At 33.3% G+C, this 22,144-nt stretch overlaps 1 protein-coding gene across 1 annotated transcript; it reads left to right on the top strand.

Moving 5' to 3' along the window:
- The first annotated feature begins 420 nt into the window (after positions 1–420).
- Positions 421–21,247, top strand: LOC123199649 (probable pectinesterase/pectinesterase inhibitor 51). Its single transcript, XM_044614682.1, has 3 exons — positions 421–807; positions 854–1,193; positions 21,003–21,247. The coding sequence occupies exons 1-3, from the start codon at positions 421–423 to the stop codon at positions 21,245–21,247; spliced, it is 972 nt and encodes a 323-aa protein (XP_044470617.1).
- Positions 21,248–22,144: the final 897 nt, after the last annotated feature.

Raw genomic sequence — 22,144 nt, 5'->3', positions numbered from 1 at the left:
ACTATGACCAGAGATCCAGAGAGATCTTCCCGTTTCCCAATTTCAATAATCGTTTAAAAAACTCAAATCTCTCTCTTTCTTCTTTCCACTTGACTAACACTTCCCCCATCCGCATTTTCCTTCTTTTAACCGAGCTTTCTCTTTGTCTTCAAACCGATTTAGTTTCTGTCTTCTGTTAGCCTATTCAATTCAATTCAATTCAATTCAAATCAAAAGTGTTACTTTTTCCCCAAAATTCCATCAACAAACAAACAAACGAAACAGTTGCTCTTTCCTTTCCTTTCCTTTCTAGTGAATACCTGAAAACAACAGCCAATTAATCAAAATCACAAAATCATCTAACAAATTCAGTATAAATGCCCAATGCCCACCGAATGGCCTCACAAATAAACCAATTCCAAATACCTCCGTCTCCTTTTCATGGCTTCCCGTCTTATTACCCTCTTCCTCTTCTCAATCTCCTCAGCCTTCCAGAGCAGACACCCCAAGTCCCTCCAAGAAATCCCCCAAATCCCCCTCGCCTGCAAGGCCACACGTGATCCCGTCACCTACGAATCCTCTCTCTTGCAATCCAACCAAGTCTCCGCCAACTCCACGCCCTCGCAGATGATCCAGGCCGTCGTGTGGGTCTCCTCCGAAAACCTCAAAGTTGCCCACGGTAGAGTTCGGTCTATTCTAGACTTGTCCGCAGACAATCGGAACCGTTCCGAAGCGGCTAAGAATTGTTTAAAGCTGCTCCGGTACTCGAGGCGCCGGACTCAGTCGGCTTACGATGCCCTGGCACGTGGCAAAATCAAGGACTCAGTCGTATGATAATTTCGGTGACGATTTCAACAAGTGGCGGGCACCCCAGACGGAGCGGGCCGGGTTCTGGGAGAAGGACGAGGCGGGCGCGGTTCAGCCATTGTTTAAAGGTGGGTTTCCGTTGAAGTTGAAGGCGGATGTGACGGTGTGTAAGAACGGGAGTTGCAATTACACGAAGGTGCAGGACGCCTTTAACGCGGCGCTGGATAGTGTGGCAACACGTGGGTTCGTTATTAACATAAAGGCGGGAGTTTATGAGGAGATCGTCAGGGTGGCGTTTAAGAAAAAGAATGTGGTGTTCTTGGGGGATGGGATGGGTAAGACGATCATTTCCGTTTCTTTGAATACAGGCTATATGGGAATTACGACATTCAGAACTGCTACAGTCGGCAAGTTTCAATCATCATTTTATGTTTTTTTTTTTTTGAAAAAACTTGATTTGTTTTCCTTTAAAAAACATTTGGTGACTCCAAGTTTAAAACTATTTTTAGGGTAAAGTATGAAATGTCTTCAAATTTATAAATTTTAAAAACGGATTTAAGTTTCCTGCATTGATGATAAAGGAATGGGTTGAGAAAATTTTTTTACAAAGAATGAACGGTAATTTTATGTTATCGCCACTTTGGGGATGGGCTAAGAAGGGGAAAAATTTTTCATACAGGGATATCGATAGGATAAGGATGAGGATTAAAGTATAACCAGACCCAAACCAAATGTATTTGAGCTCGAAAGTCAGTTTAGTTTGGTTTAATTTAGTTCAAATTCGTTTAACTCAAATTCTTATCGAATTTGACTCAAGAGGTTTAACTCGTTTTTTAAATAAAGTTGAATTCAAGCTAAAATATAGTTATCAAAGATACGTCTCAGTAAGACTTTTCTCAAGATAATGACCACACTGCTTTGAGTATGGTCAAAGTGACCAGTGGTTTAAGTGCCATCACCTTTGATGTTTTTTTTATGTCTTGGGAGAAGCTTTATGTACTAAAAAATGCGTTTTATTATCACCTAAGCTATCTCTGACTAAATTTGAGGGTTATCAGCAAATTTGCATAGTTTTCATCATAGTTTCAAACTTTTTGGGAGGTTTTGATCATTCTTCGGCTAGATATGAGAGTTATTGACAATTTTTGAGGTTTGTAATGAGGTTTGAGGTTATTGGAAAGATCACCAACAAATTCTAAGATTGTCAAGAGACCAACAATGAATTTTAATATTGCCAAGAGGTTGTTTGTGAGCTCTAAAGCATCAAAGAGATTTTTAGAGAGATTTAAGGTTGTTGGATGGGTTTATTAATCTCATCATTAGATAGGTCAATATATGATAGGCCAAACGACTATTTCCCACCCAAGGTTTAGCGTTTTCTCAAAAGTCCCCCCTTTAACTATGGAAACACCAAACACCCACCCATGGCCGGTTAGATTTAACCAAACCCTAACGGTGGTAGGGGTAAAATCGTCATTTTTGCTATAATATTAAAAATAAACTAAAATAGAATTTATTTTGCCCCCCTAAACTTTAAAAACTGAAATTTTCCCCCCGCCTAAGTTTTAAAAAATTGCAGTTTCACCCTAGGGTTTGGTTTTGAAATCTCCGGCGACTTCTCCAGCTCCGTTCCCAGAAGAAGACCTCTGGGAAGACGACCGTCTTCCCAGACGAAGACGACGGCGTCGTCTTCGTCTGGGAAGACGAAGAACTTTGTCTTCCCGACGAAGTTCTTCGTCTCCCACGACGTCTCCGGGCGCCGATCGGACCTCCGAATGGGAGGAAAGAGATCGCCGAAAGGAGAGGTTGCTTCGGGAGGGAGCGGCCTTCGGCAACGGAGCCGGAGAAGTCGCCGGAGATTTCAAAACCAAACCCTAGGGTGAAACTGCAATTTTTTAAAACTTAGGTGGGGGAAAAATTTCAGTTTTTAAAGTTTAGGGGGGCAAAAGGAGATAAAATTTTCAGGCGTTAGGGTTTGGTTAAATCTAACCGGTCATGGGTGGGTATTTGGTGTTTCCATAGTTAAAGGGGGGACTTTTGAGAATACATCAAACCTTGGGTGGGAAATAGTCGTTTGGCCTATATGATAACTAATTGTTCGATAAGATTAATATGAAATTATCGAGTGAAGTTGTCAGTCTATTTTTTAGTGTCAATCTAGTATCAAATTATTTTAAATTTAATCAAAATTGGAAAAAAAAAATTAATGGAATTTTTTATAGCTTTAGGTAAAAGGGTGTTGCCTTCTTTTTGGCGTTTTTTGCCTAGGCAATAGAATTCTTCATGGTCTTTTGACGCTTTTTGCATAGGTAATAAAACCCTTCATTGCCTTTTGACCTTTTTGGCCTTTTGACCTTTTTTGCCTTTGACAACTATGGGTTAGAAAGAGTTTGGTTCGGTCTGATTTATGAACTAGATAAATGATTTGATTCGGTTTGAATTTGATTCATGGTTTGATTTAGATTATGTAAAACAATTGTTAAAATAACATCATTTTATTTATTTTTAGATAACATAATATTATTTTATCTATTATTAGATAAAACGGTATAATTTTATTAATGAATCATGAATTCGAACCATAAATCTAAGTCACAAATATGAAACATAAACTTGAATTGAACTTAAACACAATTATTTTCATTTGAATCAAACTTGAACTGAATTTAATTTTTGCTTGACAAACTTGAACTGAACTATTTTTCATTTAAACTAAACTCAACCTAAACAGTGTTTGGGTTTGACTTGGTTTGTATCCACCCCGCCTCATTTTCATCCTTATTACAGATAAAAAACATCCAATCATTACTGAACATCTATCCATACCAGATAATTCCATCACGCGCTCTTATTGCCATCTGGTTGATGACGTGGTCAACCCAATCTCTTATGTGGCTCTTCATTCAGCAGTCCTTCATTGCAATGGGTGCTGTAAAACTTGTTTTCCTTCTAGGGGACGACGACATTGTTTCAATATAAGTCAAGGTTCGGACCACTAGTTGTACCTTGGAAGAAGTCACAGGAGATATAAGATGAAAGAGCAAGTTTTCGTGAAAAGCTTTAAACAACGAGATATGAAAAATTGAATGAAGGCACATGGATGCGATAGGTTCAACTTGTAAGCTACAAATTCAATATGTTCGGACACATAGTAACACTTGTTGAGCTTGGAATACTGTATGTTCGATAGTATGGTTGAAGATGGACTAGGACCTGATCCCCCTCGTTAAACACGAGCTCACGACGTTTGTGATCCACCAATTGCTTCATATGGCTACGGGTGGCCAGTAAGTTGTGACGATGCTGTTGGGAGGAGCTGAGTGCAACGTTGTAAGGTGGTCTTGACAACTTTGACAAGGGAATTAGGAAAGGCAGAACACAGTTATGGTAGTGGCGGTTGTCCATCGACAATCTCAAGAGGCATAAAGCCAGAAGCAAAATGCAACGAAGTATTATAGAAAGCCCATTTCGGAGGTGGTTCCATTACAAAACAAAGCAAGTATTGTTCAAGGCTCTGATTTGTGTCTTTGGTTTGCCTAATAGATTGTGGGTGGTAGGAATTACTGAAGTTTTGGTTGCCATTCAATAGAAAATGTTTTCTTCAAAAAGAACTTGGAAAGATTGGATCCCGGTTTCGATCCCTAACAATTGTCCTAGCCTTCATGAAATCCATGCAACTTGGCAATGTTAGTGACAAGCACATGAGCTACTGTAGTTGTTGTAAAGCCATTGGCAAAGTACATAGCAAGTTGACAAAATCGATATGATTGTATGAAATGCCTAATGTCATCCTCAAGGTATCATCGAACCGTTGTTTGCCTCGACAATGAATGACTTGAAAAAGTTAGGGAGTTGGAGAGCCGGAGTTGATGTTAAGACATTATTCAGGGCCTCAAAAGCATGGCATATTAGTAAGGGGGTGACAGTGGTGGCATGGTGGCAAGTAAAATGCCTGTAATATCTCGACAAGCCCAAAAAGGCATGAAGCTATTTCACATTCTGTGGGGGAGGCCAAGCCTGTGTAATAAGATGGCCAGGTGTTTAATATGAGATTGAGCAAAAGCACACTTACTCATCTTGGCAGAAAACTGACTGAAACAAAGACAATCTAGCAACAAGCAGAGGTGGGAAACATGCTCAGACAAGGTTCGGTTGTAAACCAAAATGTCATCCAAGAATATTAGATCAAATCAAAGTTTACAAATACAGTTTAATAATCTAATTCATTGTCTCTTCAAAAGTTTTCGGGGTATTAGAAAGGCCAAAAGACATAATAACAAACTCATAGTGACTATTGTACATCTGAAATGCGCTCTTACAAATGTCTTCCACCCTCTACGATTCAATGATAACTAGCATGGAATCCAATTTTGAATAGAAGGCAACTTTGCATAATTTGTCCAAAAGTTCATTTATGGTGGGAATGGGAAAATAATTAGGAATGGTGATTTGGTTCAGCTTGTGATAGTTCACACAAAAAGGCTAAAAATGCCATCTTTTTTCTTGCCCAAATCAAAGAAGAAAAGGGGATACAACTGGGCCTAATAACATGGGATTGCAACATCTCTTCTACTAATTTTTTGGATTAGTCTTCTGATAATAAGGGTAACTATATTGTTGCACATTAATTGTGTTGGAGCCCGACTGAACATGAATGGCCAATCTCCCTTTGGAGGTAAGGACAAAATGATTGCAAACACATCCTCATATTCATCCAAAATAACCTGTATCTTAAGGGGGTGATCCGGTTCCTCGATAGGCTTTAACAAATCATTTTGTGGTATAGCTAGCAATTGGAAACAAGAGCAAATTGAACCAGAAGACATCAATGCTATGAATTGATGAAAATGAATTGGAATAGAGCTAGGTGTTGAACTGGAAACACCTAGCAGTTTTACATGTTGGCCGTCGCAAATAATTCCATAGCTAAATTTCTAAAATTGGTAATAATATTCCCCAAGAGCACAAGCCACTGAATGTTAAGGACAACATTTGCACCCTGTATGGGTAGAAAATAAAGAAATAATAACCTTGCATCTCAATTGGAAGCTGAGGACACCTACTCGAGCAAAGTAGAGAATCCCCATTGCCAACCATAATCCAGAAGCATTTAGAAGATAGAATCAAAAGTTGCAAGTGCTGAACTAATTGGCCTTGTATGAAGTTATGGTGGAACCCTTATCCACCAAAATTTGAATAGAAGAATTGCCCATACGACCTTGCAAGCAAAGTGATCTAAGGGAATGTGCCGTGACAGGGAATCCTTGGAGTGCCTTCATATTCACCAAACTCAGAACCAACAGACTTAACCAAACTCAACAAACTAGTAACACCAGTAGTGAGTTGCCAAATTCGGGATCCATCAACAGAGCATGTAATTTTCCAAATATGATTATGATTAAATTTCTCATCGCAAGATGTTCTATTTCTTCATGATGGTCATACTCTTCACTGGAAATGGTGTCTTATTTAGAGGTGGGGAATTTGAAATAAGCTTTGGTGGAGTGGTTTAAAGGCCATGTAAGTGCTTATAAGTTCCACCAAATTAATTTCATTCAATTTATGTTCCACCAAAATTGAATTTTTTACCCTTTTTTTAAACCCCTATGTGTGTGTGTATATATATATATATATATGACATTTATCTTAAACTTTAAATAAAAATATCACAACAATAATCTATTTTTTCCAAAATATCCCCATTAATGAAATCCATACAGAAAAAAAAAATGTCACAACAATAATCTCTCTCTTTTTCCTTAACCTTTTAACAAGGGAAAAACTCTTTACAATATTAAAAAAAAAAAAAAATTCTTCAATAGAGAATGCACTTCTCACTGAACAATAAGACTCATGAGAGAAAACTATTATAAAAGATTCAACTTAGACACAAGACAGACAGAGATGAAAATTGTCAAATTTCTTTATAGAATTCACATTTGTTGCAAAGATTTCACACAAAATCATCCACATTCAGATCAATATTGATTCAAGCCCTTATGTAATGTGTTTTATTGTTTAATAATATAATGTAAGGTGGATTCGTGTTTATGACTTCATGTGAAATATAATTTTGTTATAATTTCATCTTATTAAATTATTTAATGTTATGATTTTATGTTGTTATATTGTTTAATATTGTTATAATGTTGTTTAATGTTGTATTGATAGTTAAAAAATACGAAAATTCAGTTTTAGATAAAAACTAGGCGAAGAATAGGTTGACGAAAAGTCAGGGATTGGCGACGCTAACCCTTGGCATTAACGCTGACACCTGGCTTTTTGCCAACCATTTCTAGTCTCACATTTCTATTTAAACACAAGGCCAAAGGACTATTTCCCACCCAAGGTATACTTTTTCTGCATATTCCCACCCATTAACTTTGAAAAACCCATTTACCTACCCATAGACTGTTAAAAAAACGGATTCAAGGGTAAAATCATCATTTTATCTATAATATTAAAAAAAAATTAAAATTTAATCCTCTTTACCCCCCTAACCCCTAAAAACTAACCATTTTCCCCTAGACCAAGTTTTGAAAAATAGCATTCCCCCCCCCTAGGGTTTAGTTTTCAATCCTTGACGCCAAATCCAGTGCCATCGTTGACGATGAAGCCTTCTCGATGCACCACCATGCTCTGACGACTTCTCTTCTCTCCTCTAGGATGTCGATCAGCCTAGATCTGGCAGCATCTTTACCTGAAACGTTGAAGAGCTTCGTCTTCCTAAACGAAGATGACAACTTTATCTCTGTCTAGGAAGATGATCATCTTCCCAGACGGAGACAAGGTTGTTGTCTTTGTCTGGGAAGACGCAGAGCTTCGTCTCCTGAGGAAGCTTTTTAACTTTCAAGGCGAAGACGACATCAAATCTTGGCCGATCGACGTTCCAGAGAAAAAAAGAGAGGCCATTAGAGCATGGTAGTGCATTTGGAAGGCTTCGTCGTCGGATTTGGCATCGGGGATTGAAAACTAAACCCTATGGGGGGAATGCTATTTTTCAAAACTTGGCCTAGGGGGAAATGGTTAGTATTTAGGGGTTAGAGTTCTATTAAATTTAACTGCTCATGGGTGGGTATTTAGTATTTTCAAAGTTAAAAAGGGGAAACTTGAGAATGTAGCATACCTTGGGTGGGAAATAGTCCTTTGGCTTAAACACAAATGTTTAACACAGCTATTTAGTCCCAATGCCAAAACATTGCATTTTTTATAACACCCAAGGTCTAAACATGTGTTTTTATATTTTTAGGTTTATTTTAAGTCAAGATGGAAAAAACTACATTTAAAATTCGCTATTGAGGGATTCAGGTGATGATAATATTATGAGATATATTAGTGGGAATGAGAGAGGGATATGTATTGACACAAGTGTTGATTTTGAAGGATTCATAGTGAAAATAATCTATCATCTAAGACTCAATCAAAGTCAGTCAAATGTATTGTAACACCTGGATTCATGTATACCAGTAAACTTTACTTCCAAAATTACCTTTAGAGTTAATTTTATAAGTTGTTGTTTAAAGAAATTGTGAAAGAAGTCTTTAAAACTAGTAAATGAGCAATAATTTTCAAAGGGGTTAAATGGGTATTTTAGAAGGATTTAAGGGACAAAGTGGGAATGTAAATTGAATAGTACATTTGAAATTATATGATGGTGCTAAGAGTTTTTGGTAATTTTATAAAGATATAATAGTAATTTTTGGAGAACGTTAAAGGTAAATTAGTCCAAAATGATTATAAAGGTAAAAACTATTCATTTTCTTCTTGACTGAGAATCCTCTATACCTGGGAAGTATTCTTCTCTCAATCAGGGTGTCCCTGTACAATAAACATAGATGGATACCTCCATGTCCTCCCCAAATATCAAACCAGTGACTAGCACAAACTCGATAGCGCTGAAGTGGAACTCAAGACCATTTAATTTAAACCACATTTCTCTTACTGAGTTCCTCTGGTTAATCATATGAAGTAACATCACATGCATCAAAACGACGATAAACCTTGCCTCCACAAAATCTAATAAGCGTTCGAAATAGGTAATCTGAAAAATAACTCTTTGAGTAAGTGTTAATTATTCCTAATTATAGTCACAGTATCTATCTTTGTCCGAAGTGACATGTGTACTTGAAATCTCTATGCCTCATGGAATTTGTGCACCCTTCTTTTGATAGTTGATTGCAAATGTCTGAAAAATATATTAATTCATTTATTATATTAATTAAATATTAATCAAAGATAATCATTAATCAAACAAAATGGATTACAATTAAATTAATATGATTGGCGACAACTAATTCAATTGACTCTGTTTTTCAAAATTAATAATGCCCTTAAAGTTATATTTTAAAATAAATTTTTTCATGATATATAAACTATACATGAAAACTATTAAATTAGACATGAGATTACTTTTTTTCTTTATTTGCTTCATTTATCTTCGTAATGAGTGTTTTTAATATTTTTCAGATAAACTAATTACAACCCTAGTTTTATATTAGTATACTTAAGTTTAAATGTGCTAATCTAAAAATTTAAACTCAATCACTAACATTCTTAATAATTTTCAATTTCTCAACTCAAGGATAGATGAGGGATTGAATAATTTTATACATGATAATTTTAAAAAATTTGAAACTCAATCATCTATACTTGATTTTCAATCACCAATATACATATAATAAATTCTACTCAATTAACCAACTTAAGTAACATTTTTATAAAAATGGATATATGTGAGATGTAAAAAAATGATGAAAATTGGTGGCAAAAAGGCTTGGTGTTGCCGCCAACTGTTCTTCCACTTTAACCCCCTTTCAATCTCAATTTAGTTTGAATTCAAATTAAGACAATAATTTAATTTAAATCAAATCGAGATTTACTTTGAATTACATAATTAGTAATTTACATTAAATTACTTAATCGAATTTGGATCAAATTAAATTTTGTACAATACAATTTTGTTTCTATTTTATAAAGGGAAACCTCATATGTTATCCTACCATTAAGTCACCATTGCCAACCTAAAAGTTTCTTCATGCATAGGAAAACAATTCGATGATCTCTTATGCTATATATGTCTAATACTCTTATGCTATATTATATGATCTTCATGGGATAAACAAGCAAACATGTATGCTTTTGTAGAAAATATTTGCAAAAGCATGCATATATGTACATTTACGTGTATGAACACATATAAGCAAACAAGCTTATAGAAATATTCTTAAGAATATATTCTTTGCAATATTCTATGCAAAGAATATATTCTTTGTTTCTTTGCATATTTTATATTTTTTATATGTCTCATGCCAAGGTCTTCCTTTAGACAGAGTGCTCTTCACAGGTGGCTTATTGAATTTTTTTTCATGTACTGCTTTAAGATTAGATTAATGCCAACTAGAATTTAGAAAAAATAAGATCAAGTGAGTTTAAAATTTTTTAGATTTAATTTAAAAAATTTAAACTAAATTTTTTTTTTTAAATTTATTTGATCTTATCTAACATATATATAAAACTTGTTTCAAATATTTATATCAAATATCTATATATGTTTTCTTTCTGTAAAGCATAACAACAAATATTATTACCTTATTTGGTTTTTCAAGGTTAAATATAAAGACAATTTAGATATTTTGATATACAAATTGATAAAAATGTAGAGAGTGTGAAAAATATAGTATAAATGTATAAGCGGATCCAACATAAGGTAAAAAAATTCAATATCCTTGTTAAATAAGGTTAACAAAAGATAAGGAATGACTATTCATACTCACTAAACACTTATCTAATATTTAAATATTCCTTTGGGAAATTATATTAAATGGCCAAATTACCCATCCATTAAGCAAAAATATCCAATTTCCCTATTCATAAGCAAAAATGCCCAATTTTCCTATTTCTAAGCAAAAATGCCCTAAACTTTTTTTAAAATACCAAAATTACCCTTCACCACATCTATATAAACTCTCTCTTTCACTCTTATTACACACACTTCTCATCTCACTCAAACACTCACTCTCACTCTCATTTTTACCTAATATCAATTAGTATGGGTTCATTCGAATGGAAGAAGTTTGTATTTCTAAATTCCAATCGAAAAAAGTCTATTCGTTCTATTCGTGGAAAAAAGGTATTTATACGAATCTTAATCTAAAAACTTAATTTTATTTGTTAAATCTAGTTTATATGTCATGTAAAGGGGGTACTTGAATATTAGATAATAATATAGGGGTTAAATGCAATGTTAGAGAAATATGGGGGTATTTTGATTTTATACAATATATAAAGGATTTAAATAACATGTTAAGAATATATAGGTATATTTTAATACAAGGCAACATACAAGGGTGTTAAATGAAGTGTTAGATAATTATGGGGGGTCAAAAAAATGTTATAAAAATATGAGGGGCATTTTGATAGTAAACATTGTAAGAGCATTATAAATGAAATTTTAGGAATAGATAGATAGATATATTTTGATATGAGACAACATACAAGGGTGGTAAATGCAATGTTAGGTAATTATAGGGGTAAAAAATATTAAAAAAATATAGGAGGTATTTTGAAATTACATAATACATGAAGGATTTAAATAATAGATTAAGAATAGATAGATGTTTTTTGATACAAGAGAACATAAAATGGTGTTAAATGAAATGTTAGATAATTATAGGGGGTTAAATGAAATGTTAAGAAAAACATGGGGGTATTTTGATTTTTCATAATATATGAAGGATTTAAAAACATGTTAAGAATGAATAAATGTATTTTGATAATAGGAAACATACAAGGGTATTAAATAAAAAATCAGATAAGTATGAGGGGTTAAAAAAATGTTAAAAAATATAGAGGGTATTTTGATATTAAACATTATAAGAAAGCTTTAAATGAAATGTTAAAAATAGATAGATATATTTTGATACAAGGTAACAGAAAAAGTTGTTAAACAAATTGTTAAATAATTATAGGGGGTTAAATGAAATATTAGAAAAACGTAGGGGATATTTTGATATTAAACATTGTAAGAACGTTTTTAATGAAATATTAAAAATAGATAGATACATTTTGATGCAAGATATTATACAAAGGTGTTAAATAAAATATTAGATAATTATAGGGGTAAAATAAAATATTAAAAAATATAGGGGTATTTTGATATTAAGTATTGTAAAAACGTTTTAAATGGAATGTTAAGAATAAATAGATGCATTTTGATACAAGATAACATATGAAAGTGTTACATAAATTGTTAAATAATTATAAGGGTTAAATAAAATATTAGAAAAATATTAGGGGTTTTTTTATATTAATAATTGTAAGACTGTTTTACATAGTTATTACAAATTTTTTGTTATAAATGCATAATAATTTCCAAAAACTTGTTATTATAGGATTGATAATTAAAATGGATGGTTATGCATCGGTTCATTACCAAGGAGAATAGATTCAAGGTGATGACAACACAATGAAATATATTGGAGGATCCAAACAATTGATTAAAATTCCTTATGAAACAACATTTAAGGGATTTATTGAGCTTTTGAAGGAGTCTTGCAGTATTGATCTAATGAAAAACTACCTTCAACTATCAATGAAGCCAAGAAAAATTGAGCTCAACTGCCTCGTACAGATCCAAAATGATGAAGATGTCTAGGGTCTTATTGTTATGTCTTAGTACTTATAGGAATGTATTTCTGTTTTTGTCACATGTACCCTAATTGAAGGACAGGAGGAAGAAGATGAAGATGAAGATGAAGATGAAGAAGAAATTAGTGGGGTGAAAAAAGAATATGATTTGGAAAACTTGATTGATTTCAGCAATGACCAATTGTACATTGCAAACTCATAGGCTTATGGAGAAAAAAATAGGGTTCCCAACTGGGGTGACTTTGATGGAAATGATATGCCCGATATTCCTTCTAAAGAGCTAGAGCTCAAGTATATGACAACAGTTACCGAGGGTATAGATAGTTTGTAGCTTGAAAATCCTATTTCAGATGGTGAAAATTATTCTAGGCCATTTTTTGACAATGTCCCCACTGATCCATTAAGATGGCTTCATGATTTTTCTCTACAGCCATCAACATCATCAGGTGGTACTAGATCGATCTGAGAGGAGAATGGTGTAAAAGTTGATGATATTTTCCATAATAAAGTACAATTGAAATTAAGTGCAAAGCTGAAAATTGAGAGGAGAATGGTGTAAAAGTTGGTGATATTTTCCATAATAAAGCAATTTGCCTTACTTAAAGGATTTTAATTTATGGTCAAGAAGTCTGATAGGGCGCGATGGGAAATTAAGTGCAAGGCGGAAAATTGTGAGTAGTACATACATGCAAACAAGTCCAAAGTTGGTGAAATGTTTCAAATCAACCATATGAATCCTACCCATGCATGTTCAGTTGATCAAATCATGCCACATCACAGACAAGCTGGGACTCGAGCTTTAGGTCAATTAATAAGGTCAAAGTTTGTGTTGATTGATCGAATTTATCGGCCTAAGAAAATAATTGTGGACATCGTCGACTGGTATAAAATTGACATTTCATATTCACAGGCGTGGCGAGTAAGAAACTGGGCTATAAATTTATTGAGGGGCTCACCGGAGAAAATATTTATGCTTTTACCAGATTATTGCTACAATCTACAGCGTACTAATCCGAACACCGTTAATGCTATTGAAACGGACGAGGACCATTGATTTAAGAATTTTTTCATGGCATTAGGATGTTTTGTTCCTGCATTCAGAGAATATCTTTGACCTGTTATTTGCATCGACGCTACTTTCCTTAAAGGTCGATTTCTAAGGCATTTATTCATTGCGATGGCTTTTGATGATAATAACCAAATATATCCCATTAATTTTGGTGTTGGTTAAAAAGAAGATCACGACACGTGGTGTTGGTTTTTTAGGAGGATTAAAGAATGCATCCATGATCTCTTCGAGCTGGCGATAATCTCAGATCGACATCACGCTATATACTCTATAATGACTGAAGTCTTTCCAGATGTCTACCATGGATGTTGTTGTCATCATCTTTTGTGTAATATGCGAGCAAAGTATAAACAAGACTCAAAGGTAAAGTGTTTAAACAAGTATTAAAATTTTGAAATGTTTATCTTTTTCATACATTTTGATTATAAAGTTCTCATATTTTTTACCACCTTACAGGTTGCAGGTGCATGTTGGAAAGCAATAAAGTCATACACATAAGTAGAATTTGAGGCGATGATACGATCTCTTGATTCGATGAACCCTCAAGCTGGAGCTTATCTACGTGAGGTCAGATTTGAGCGTTGGAGTAGAGCACACTTTTTGAGACATCGATACAACATTATGAAATTCGAATTCTATATATTGAAATTCTCTAGAATGTTAATAATGAAAAAATCATTAGAAAATTCTCAAAATACGAGTTGATATATCCTAAAATCATGAAATTCAAAAAAATAAAACTAAAATTCAAATTCTAAATGTTGAAATATCCTAGAATGTCAACAATTGAAAAATCGTTCAGAAATCTTCAAAATACGAGTCGATATATCCTTAAACAGTGAAATTCAAAAAAACAAAACTGAAATTCAAATTCTAAACGTTAAAATACCTCAGAAGGTCAATAATTGAAAAATCATTCGAAAATCTCAAAAATACGAGTCGATATATCCTAAAAGGGAAAAAATCAAAAAAACAAAATTGAAATTTGAATTCTCAACGTTGAAATACCTTAGAATGTCAACAATCAAAAATCATTCAAAAATTTGGAAAATACGAGTCGATATATCCTAAAATGGTGAAATTCAAAAATACAAAAATACAAAAATAAAATTCGAATTCTATATGTTAAAATACCCTAGAATGTTAACAATCGAAAAATCAGTCGAAAATCTGAAAATACGAGTCATAAATTTTGAAAGGGCAAAAATAAAAAAAACGAAATTGAAATTCGAATTTTATACTTTGAAATACTCTAAAATATCATAATAAAAAAATTGTTTGAAAATCTTTAAAATACAAGTTAATATATCCTAAAATGGTGAAATTAGAAAAAACAAAGTTGAAATTTGAATTCTAAATGTTGAAATACCCTACAATGTCAACAATCGAAAAATCATTTAAAAATCTAGAAAATACGAATCGATATATCATAAAACGATGAAATTTGAAAAAACAAAACTGAAATTCGAATTCCATACTTTGAAATACCATAAGATGTTAACAATTGAAAAATCGTTAAAAAATCTGAAAAAAAGAGTCGATTTATCCTAAAATGGCGAAAATTGAAAAAACAAAATTGAAATTCGAATTCTATAAGTTGAAATACGTTAGAATGGCACTAATTGAAAAATTGTTCGAAAATTTGGAAAATACGAGACGATATATCATAAAATGACGAAATTCGAAAAAACAAAACTGAAATTCAAAAATATGAATCAACATATTCTATAAACGAAAAAACTAAAATATTGAGAAGAAATTACATCATTACATCATAAAATGTGCCAAAAAAGCACAAAAATCAAAAAACCAAATGTCAAATTCAAAAACTACATATCGAAAAACCCTAAAATAGAAAAAACGGATATAAAATTCGAAAACTATACGTCGAGAAACCCTAGATATGAAAAATATCAATTTACCCCCTGAGAAAATTTCTATTACAATAGGTCGAATATTTATCCCTTGCTCCTTCAGCAATTTTCTAATCTCTTGGCACCCTTATAGTTTCAAAAAAGTAAATTTTTCCCCCAACCCATAGTATTCACGCATTAGCCCACTGTCACATGACAAATTTCAAAAACACCCCCCGTGGACTAACCGCTCTTCGCCAGCTCCCTAATGTTTTGAAAACGCTACTTATTTACAGAATTCATATAATTTGATCTTGATATGTTTAATTATTCCCAACATTGGTATCAGAGCCTAAGATACGTATTTGCTATGTTTTCTGTGAATCGTATTGTGTATATTGTGCAAATTAGAATCTGTATATTGAATTTTGTTTAAAAATTTGTTTTTGAGCACGAATTTAATTAGACCAAAATTGCATGAAATTGGTGTTGGAAAACACGTTGGATGAATAATTGGAATGGTATTGCATGTTTTAAATTGAAAAACGACTCGAATTAACATCAAAATCGATGAAAATTGATCCAAAACTGAGACCCAATGCGTGTTTTTCTTCCTCGCCGTTTGGACAGATTCCGGCTCCATTGGCGCCAGAACTTGGAACAACAAGGCTTACCGTTGACTAAGCTACAAAAGCCCCATGGTTTCGTCGTTGAAAAGTCGTCGGAAGTCGACTAATTGAATGGACAAAAATCTAGGGTTTACGTATAGAATCAGGTCGAAATCAGGTTTGAAAAACCTGATTACCTGACCCAAAGGTCAACGGGTTGGGTTGAGCCAACCGGTTCAACCTGAACTGGTCAACACTTATGGGGTCAGTTGATCGGTCAATGGTCAAATTATTGATTGTAGCATTGACCAATGCGTGTGAGCGCGTGACAGCCTCATTCCAAGGATAGTGACACGTGCAAGTGTGTGACAGTCGTTAGCCGACGCATGATGGGGCGTTCGACTCATTCCTGGCTCGTTAAGTCACATGCTAACTTTTTTATGGCGCATACGACGTCGTCTCGACGTGTGAAGGAGCGTATAAGCTTATTTTGGTGCGTGAAGAGCCCTTTCCAAGGCGTTTTGGCACGTGAAACCTGTTTTTTGGTCCTTGGAAGTTGTGTAGTACTCGGATCTATATATGAGATATGTTCCATGGGTCTTACGGTGTATAATGACATGTAATATCTTATTCCGACTCTCGAAAACACATATTGGTGTTTTGAAATACATGTTTTTACTTCATGTAAGTTTGTTGACTAGGGGTCATCACATTGCATGTTGATACTATCAATACTCTATTGAATTCTCTTAATTGGAAAAGAGATAATATCCATGCATGAATATAAGCCCTGCAATCAATGATCTTGTTTAGGACAAGAAATTGAAATTTTTGGGATAGGTGGATTCATTATAGCTTGCTATAGAGTAACCCTTAATAATGTACAAAGGGATATCCACTACTTTAATGTTATTCTCAAAACTAACATAATGTGAGGTATTTGACCTAACGCAAATGTAACAAAGACTTTATCATAGATAAAGTGACTCAAAGATCAATACGGGTTAATGAAATGGTCTTAGTCAAAATAGATGATGCATTCGTTGTATTATATATTTGTTAAATGTGAGAATTCTGAGATTGATAGAATTTAATGTAATTCTCATCTAGAATTAATATTGACGCAATTAGATTAAAGTTTAAAATATCGAACATTTGTGTCATGGAAGATGATTGGGAACATAGTAAACTTTCGATTTTGTGCCTTATATGAAATATTTTAAAATTTTAATGCGTAATTACGACAATTGATGTGTATTTGATTGTGTTTGATAGTGTTATGTCTGATATATAGTCTCTTTGATTTAGTTAACCATAATATCCTAGAATATGATGGTTGATTTGAATGAGAATGATACTGAATAGAGAGAATTACAACGTGTGGCATTTGAAATGCATAATATCCTAGATGAGCAAAAGACTTTGGAGGCCGTAGATCAGGTTAAGATAGAATTGAGGCTGACTAAAGGATAGAAACCCAATCAATGCCTTACACAAACGTGATGTGGACGCACATCACGCATGTAAGAAGCAAGACTCATTTCGTGTGATATCTTGATTAGTTTCATGAATAACGATCTGGTATATGAGTACCATTAATGTCAAACTATATATGTCATAAGTATGGTTTTAATTGAAAAGTTTGGAGGACTGCAGTCCCCAAATAAAAATAGTTGATTGTTGAATTTGATTGAATGTCAAATCTGATTATGAAACTAAAGTCAACTATGCGTAACCTGATACATGACTAGTAGGTTCATGTAGAAAAGCGATCCCTTCTCGATAGTGGGAGCGTATAAAGGTATATATGACCCACAATGAGAAAAGAAAGACTTTTGTTAGTTGTTCTTGCCACATAAAATTAAAGGACAAGTGCCTTTAAGAAAGCAGAACTTGGTACTCATGCATACGTTGTAGAATCAAGTTTTAAAAGTGAGTGGCTCAAGTCCTAATACAGGAAGGAGATCGTTTAATGCTCAAAGAATAAGAACAAGGAATTGAAATGAAAGAGTGGCAAAAGTATTAGAAGAAGAGACGGAAACAAGATGAATAGTTAGAATAAAAGTAACAAGAGTTATATCACCTATGAATGAACGGAGCTGAAAATGATAGTCTTGTTCAACATAAAGTGATGAAACTTTATTTTCTAGTACTATGATATTAACTGAGTATTATCTTACATGGATTATGAACTCAAAAGCCACCAACTAAGTAGCTCATGATAGAAGATCTTTAGTAGATTTTTATTGAATTTTGAATAAAGTGAATTAGATGTATGTAAGCAATAACATGATACAATCAAGGTACCAAACAAGTCAAATGATCCTTTGCTTTATGAAGGTCTAATGACAAGAGCAAGGGCGAAAAGGTTTAAACAAGCTATGCATTCATTTGTTTTTCATATCATGAGCAAGCATGTGGATTCAAACCGTTCTAGTAGTCTTTTGGATATGCATTTTGAAGATTACAAGCTAGTTAGGTTAATTTCCTATTTTCAAGCTACTTAGTTTGTTTAAGCTAATGAAGAATATTCAAAAGATCCTGAAGATTTCAAGAAAGATTTTTGGAGAATGAAGAATATTCAAGAAGATCCTAGAAGATTTCAAGAAAGATTTTTAAAGATTCAAGAATTGACTCATTCAAACTTTTTCCTTAGTTGGCCAAAAAAATAATAGTCCTTATTTAGTTAGGATTTGTTTTAGTTGTCTTTCCTTAAATTTTGCCTACCTTATAGGGTTAGGAGAATATTTCTTTTTGTGTTGCCTAATTAGTAGTTAATTGGTAGCTAAATAATCTATATTTGCCAAATTCAATGAGGTGTGTTTTAGGAAGTTATTTTGTTTTCTTTCCACCAAGCTTTAGTTGCCTTATACTTGTTGGAAAGAGTTTTTGTTTTTTTATAAATAAGTGTATTCAGTAGCCCTAGAAAACGATCATTATTAGTCTTGTTATCCAAGTTTACAATTTAATCAAAGGAGAGGAATTTTTTTTCTTTACTTTGTTCTTTGAAAACTTTACAAGATCATGTATTGTTTTCTAATTCTATCTTGTCATATCAATTGCAAAACTTATTCTTAATCTTTAAAATTGTGTGATATACATCTTTCAATAACTAAGGTTCTTGTTTCTTTATAAACAAAGAGTCCTAGTTTCATCAATTACTTTTACCATTACTTTGAACGATCTCGGGCAACGAATCAAAATTGGATATTGTGTTCTACTTTTTGATATAAGTGGGGTTTGTATTAGTTTGATATCAGAGCCAAACTTCAAGGTTTGGTATATCTATCCTTGTGTGGTCAATTGTTTTCTCTGCTTCTTAAATTTTCTTTAAATGCTGAATTTGTGTGTTTGGTGTTCAAAAGTTTGAAGTCATCAAAGCAACCTTTAAGGGGCGTTTGGTTTGGGTTTTTTAAGATTACCTTGGTAATCTATCTTTCATTCCCTTGTTTGGTTTGTCAGTAATAAAAGATTACAGTAATCTTCTATTACCAATGCTGACATGACAGGTAATATAGATGATAATATGATTACCACCTTCACCTTAGGTATTTAAAGAATTCCGAGGTAATCTTGATTTTATTATAATTATATTATTATTTATTAATTTTTTGAGACAAAAATAAATTTATTTTTAATTAATATGACAAATAATATAAAAAAATTTAAAAATAATTATATTCAAGGGCATTTAAGTAAAATAATTTACTAGTAGTCTTTTATTACCTTTAACCAAATTCAATAATTATTTATACCTATCAAATTTTATCAAATATAGTAATAATTTATACCTAGAAATCTTTTAAGTAATCTATCTTCAAGGTAATCTTTCTATTTTGGTAATAAAATATTACCCAATCCAAACGTCTCCTTAGTGTTTATCTTCCTTGTGTTTGTATCTATTATAAAAAAAAAAAATTATGCACGAATACAATTGGGACAACCCCCAAAGTTCCTAACTTGATTTGAATCTTATGATTGTGAGTTGAATTCTTGTTTCCACATTCTCATAAAAAATATACATATATTTGTTTAAATTCTATTTAGTGGAATCGTTCAAAGTTCTTGAGTTGGTTCTTTAGTAGTTATTTTTTGTTGCTAATGTTTTTTTTTTTTTTGTCCTTTACAACCTTAAATTGGGTTTTCATTATTCTTAAGTCAAGTTTTGTTCACTTGCTTAATTTCTTATTTTCTTGGAATGGTGTATTGCTTTGAATTTTAAATGTTCAATTTAAGTTTACGTTGATATTGGTGAGTGGTTGGAAACAATATATAGAGGACTGTGTTTGTTCTATAAGAACCGAGTTTAAGGAAATTGAGAGGTAAATGGAAAATGGTGAGCTCATTAGAGGGGAAAAGCCTAAAATTGAGTGAAACATGAGCATGAGTGCCATCAATTGAAAGTTAAACACATCAAAGAGTGTTTTATGAGGTTCTTTCTATTTCCATTCTAACTTTGATTCGTAGGTTCTGAACCATGTCTCAAGAAGGGGAAGGAGCACCCGATCTGAAACTTTTCATGAAGTCCATGCAACAAATGATGAAAAGAATGAAACTAGACATAACATCCAAAATTAGAGATGTGAAGGACTGAATTGACAAGTTGGAGTCAAGCCATCATGGGGAGCAAAGTACAACACTTTTCGAACCTGTACGAGACATGAAAAGACAATGATGATTAGACATCCAATTCGGGAAGGAATGGGTGTACCAAGGTAGATGGCAACTTGGGAAGCATAAAGATGAAAATTCCAAGCTTCCAAGGCAAGAATGACATCGAGGCATACTTAGAGTGGGAGAAAAATGTGGAATTCATCTTCGAATGTCATAACTACTCTGAAGAAAAGAAAGTGAAGTTAGCCACCGTAGAGTTCACTGATTATGCACTTGTTTGGTGGGACCAATTGGTGACTAGTAAAAGGAGGAATCGTGAACAACCAATTAAAACTTAGGATAAGATGAAGACTATCATGCGCAAGTGTTTTGTTCTATCACACTACTATAGAGAATTGTATAAAAAACTCCAAAATCTTATACAAGGCTCTAAGAGTGTTAAAGAATATTATCAAGCAATGGAGGTTGCCATGATTAGAGCAAATATTGAAGAGGACCATGAGGCAACAATGACAAGGTTTTTGCATGGATTGAATAGCAACATAGCCAACTTAGTGGAATTACATTACTATGTCGACATGGAAGATATGTTGCATATGGCCATTAAGATTGAAAGGCAATTGAATTCTAAAGGTTCAAAGAGCAATTTAGTTGTTTCTAGCACATCATAGAAGTCGAAGTGGAAGAGTGGAGAAAAGACCTTCAACAAGCCAAAGTTTGAAACAATAAAGGTGCAAAGGAAGGGGGGAATGCCAAGGGTAAGGAAAAGAATGAAAATCAAACCAAGAAAGCACATGAAGTACAATGCTTTAAGTGTTTGGGTTATGGACATATCTCTTCAAATTGTCCAAACAAACGTACTATGACCATAAGAGGTGGCGAAGTAATTGGTGAAAGTGAGGATGATAATGACTTAGAGATGCCCGAGCTTGAAGATGCAAGTGAAGATGAAACTCTTGTTAAGTCCTACACATGGAGAATTACTAGTTACAGGCAAGTCATGAATTTGCAAGCCAAGATGGAGGATAAGGTACAACGTGAGAACATCGTCCACACTAGATGTAAAGTGTAAGATAAGGTATGTTATTTGATTATTGATAGGGGCAGTTGCACTAATGTAGCTAGTACCATGTTAGTTGAAAAAATTACATTTATCTACTTTAAAACACCTTCTACATTACATGTTACAATGGTTGAATGATTGTGGAGAGGTGAAGGTAAATAAACAAGTAGTGGTGGCATTTTCCATAGGCAAGTATGAAGATGAAGTATTGTGTGATGTAGTACCTATGCAAGCAAGTTACATTCTTTTAGGGCGACATTGGCAATATGATGAAAGGTTATTCCTAATGGGTTTTCTAATAAGTACTCTTTTGTAATTAATGATATCCCTATAACCCTTAAACCTTTAACCCCCAAGTAAGTGTATGAGGACCAAAAAGTCCTTAGACAAAGAATTGAAGAGTTTGAAAAGGAAAAAGCAATAAAAAGAGAAATAGAGAGTATGCATGAAAAAGAAAAGGCACACAAAAAAAAAAGGAGCTATGAGAAAGGCAATGAGAGGTATG

Source organism: Mangifera indica, chromosome 16 (assembly GCF_011075055.1).
Source record: "Mangifera indica cultivar Alphonso chromosome 16, CATAS_Mindica_2.1, whole genome shotgun sequence".
NCBI classification, from domain to species: domain Eukaryota; kingdom Viridiplantae; phylum Streptophyta; class Magnoliopsida; order Sapindales; family Anacardiaceae; genus Mangifera; species Mangifera indica.
The sequence above is the reverse complement of the archived record's forward strand: the minus strand, read 5'-3'. Positions and strand labels throughout refer to the sequence as shown.

Excerpts from the sequence above, each read along its gene's own strand:
- LOC123199649 (XM_044614682.1), top strand. The coding sequence starts at position 421 with ATGGCTTCCCGTCTTATTACCCTCTTCCTCTTCTCAATCTCCTCAGCC. Across the intron at positions 808-853 it reads GCAAAATCAAGGACTCAGTC|ACGGAGCGGGCCGGGTTCTG; the intron begins GTATGATAATTT and ends CGGGCACCCCAG. Across the intron at positions 1,194-21,002 it reads ATTCAGAACTGCTACAGTCG|GCTCTAAGAGTGTTAAAGAA; the intron begins GCAAGTTTCAAT and ends ATCTTATACAAG.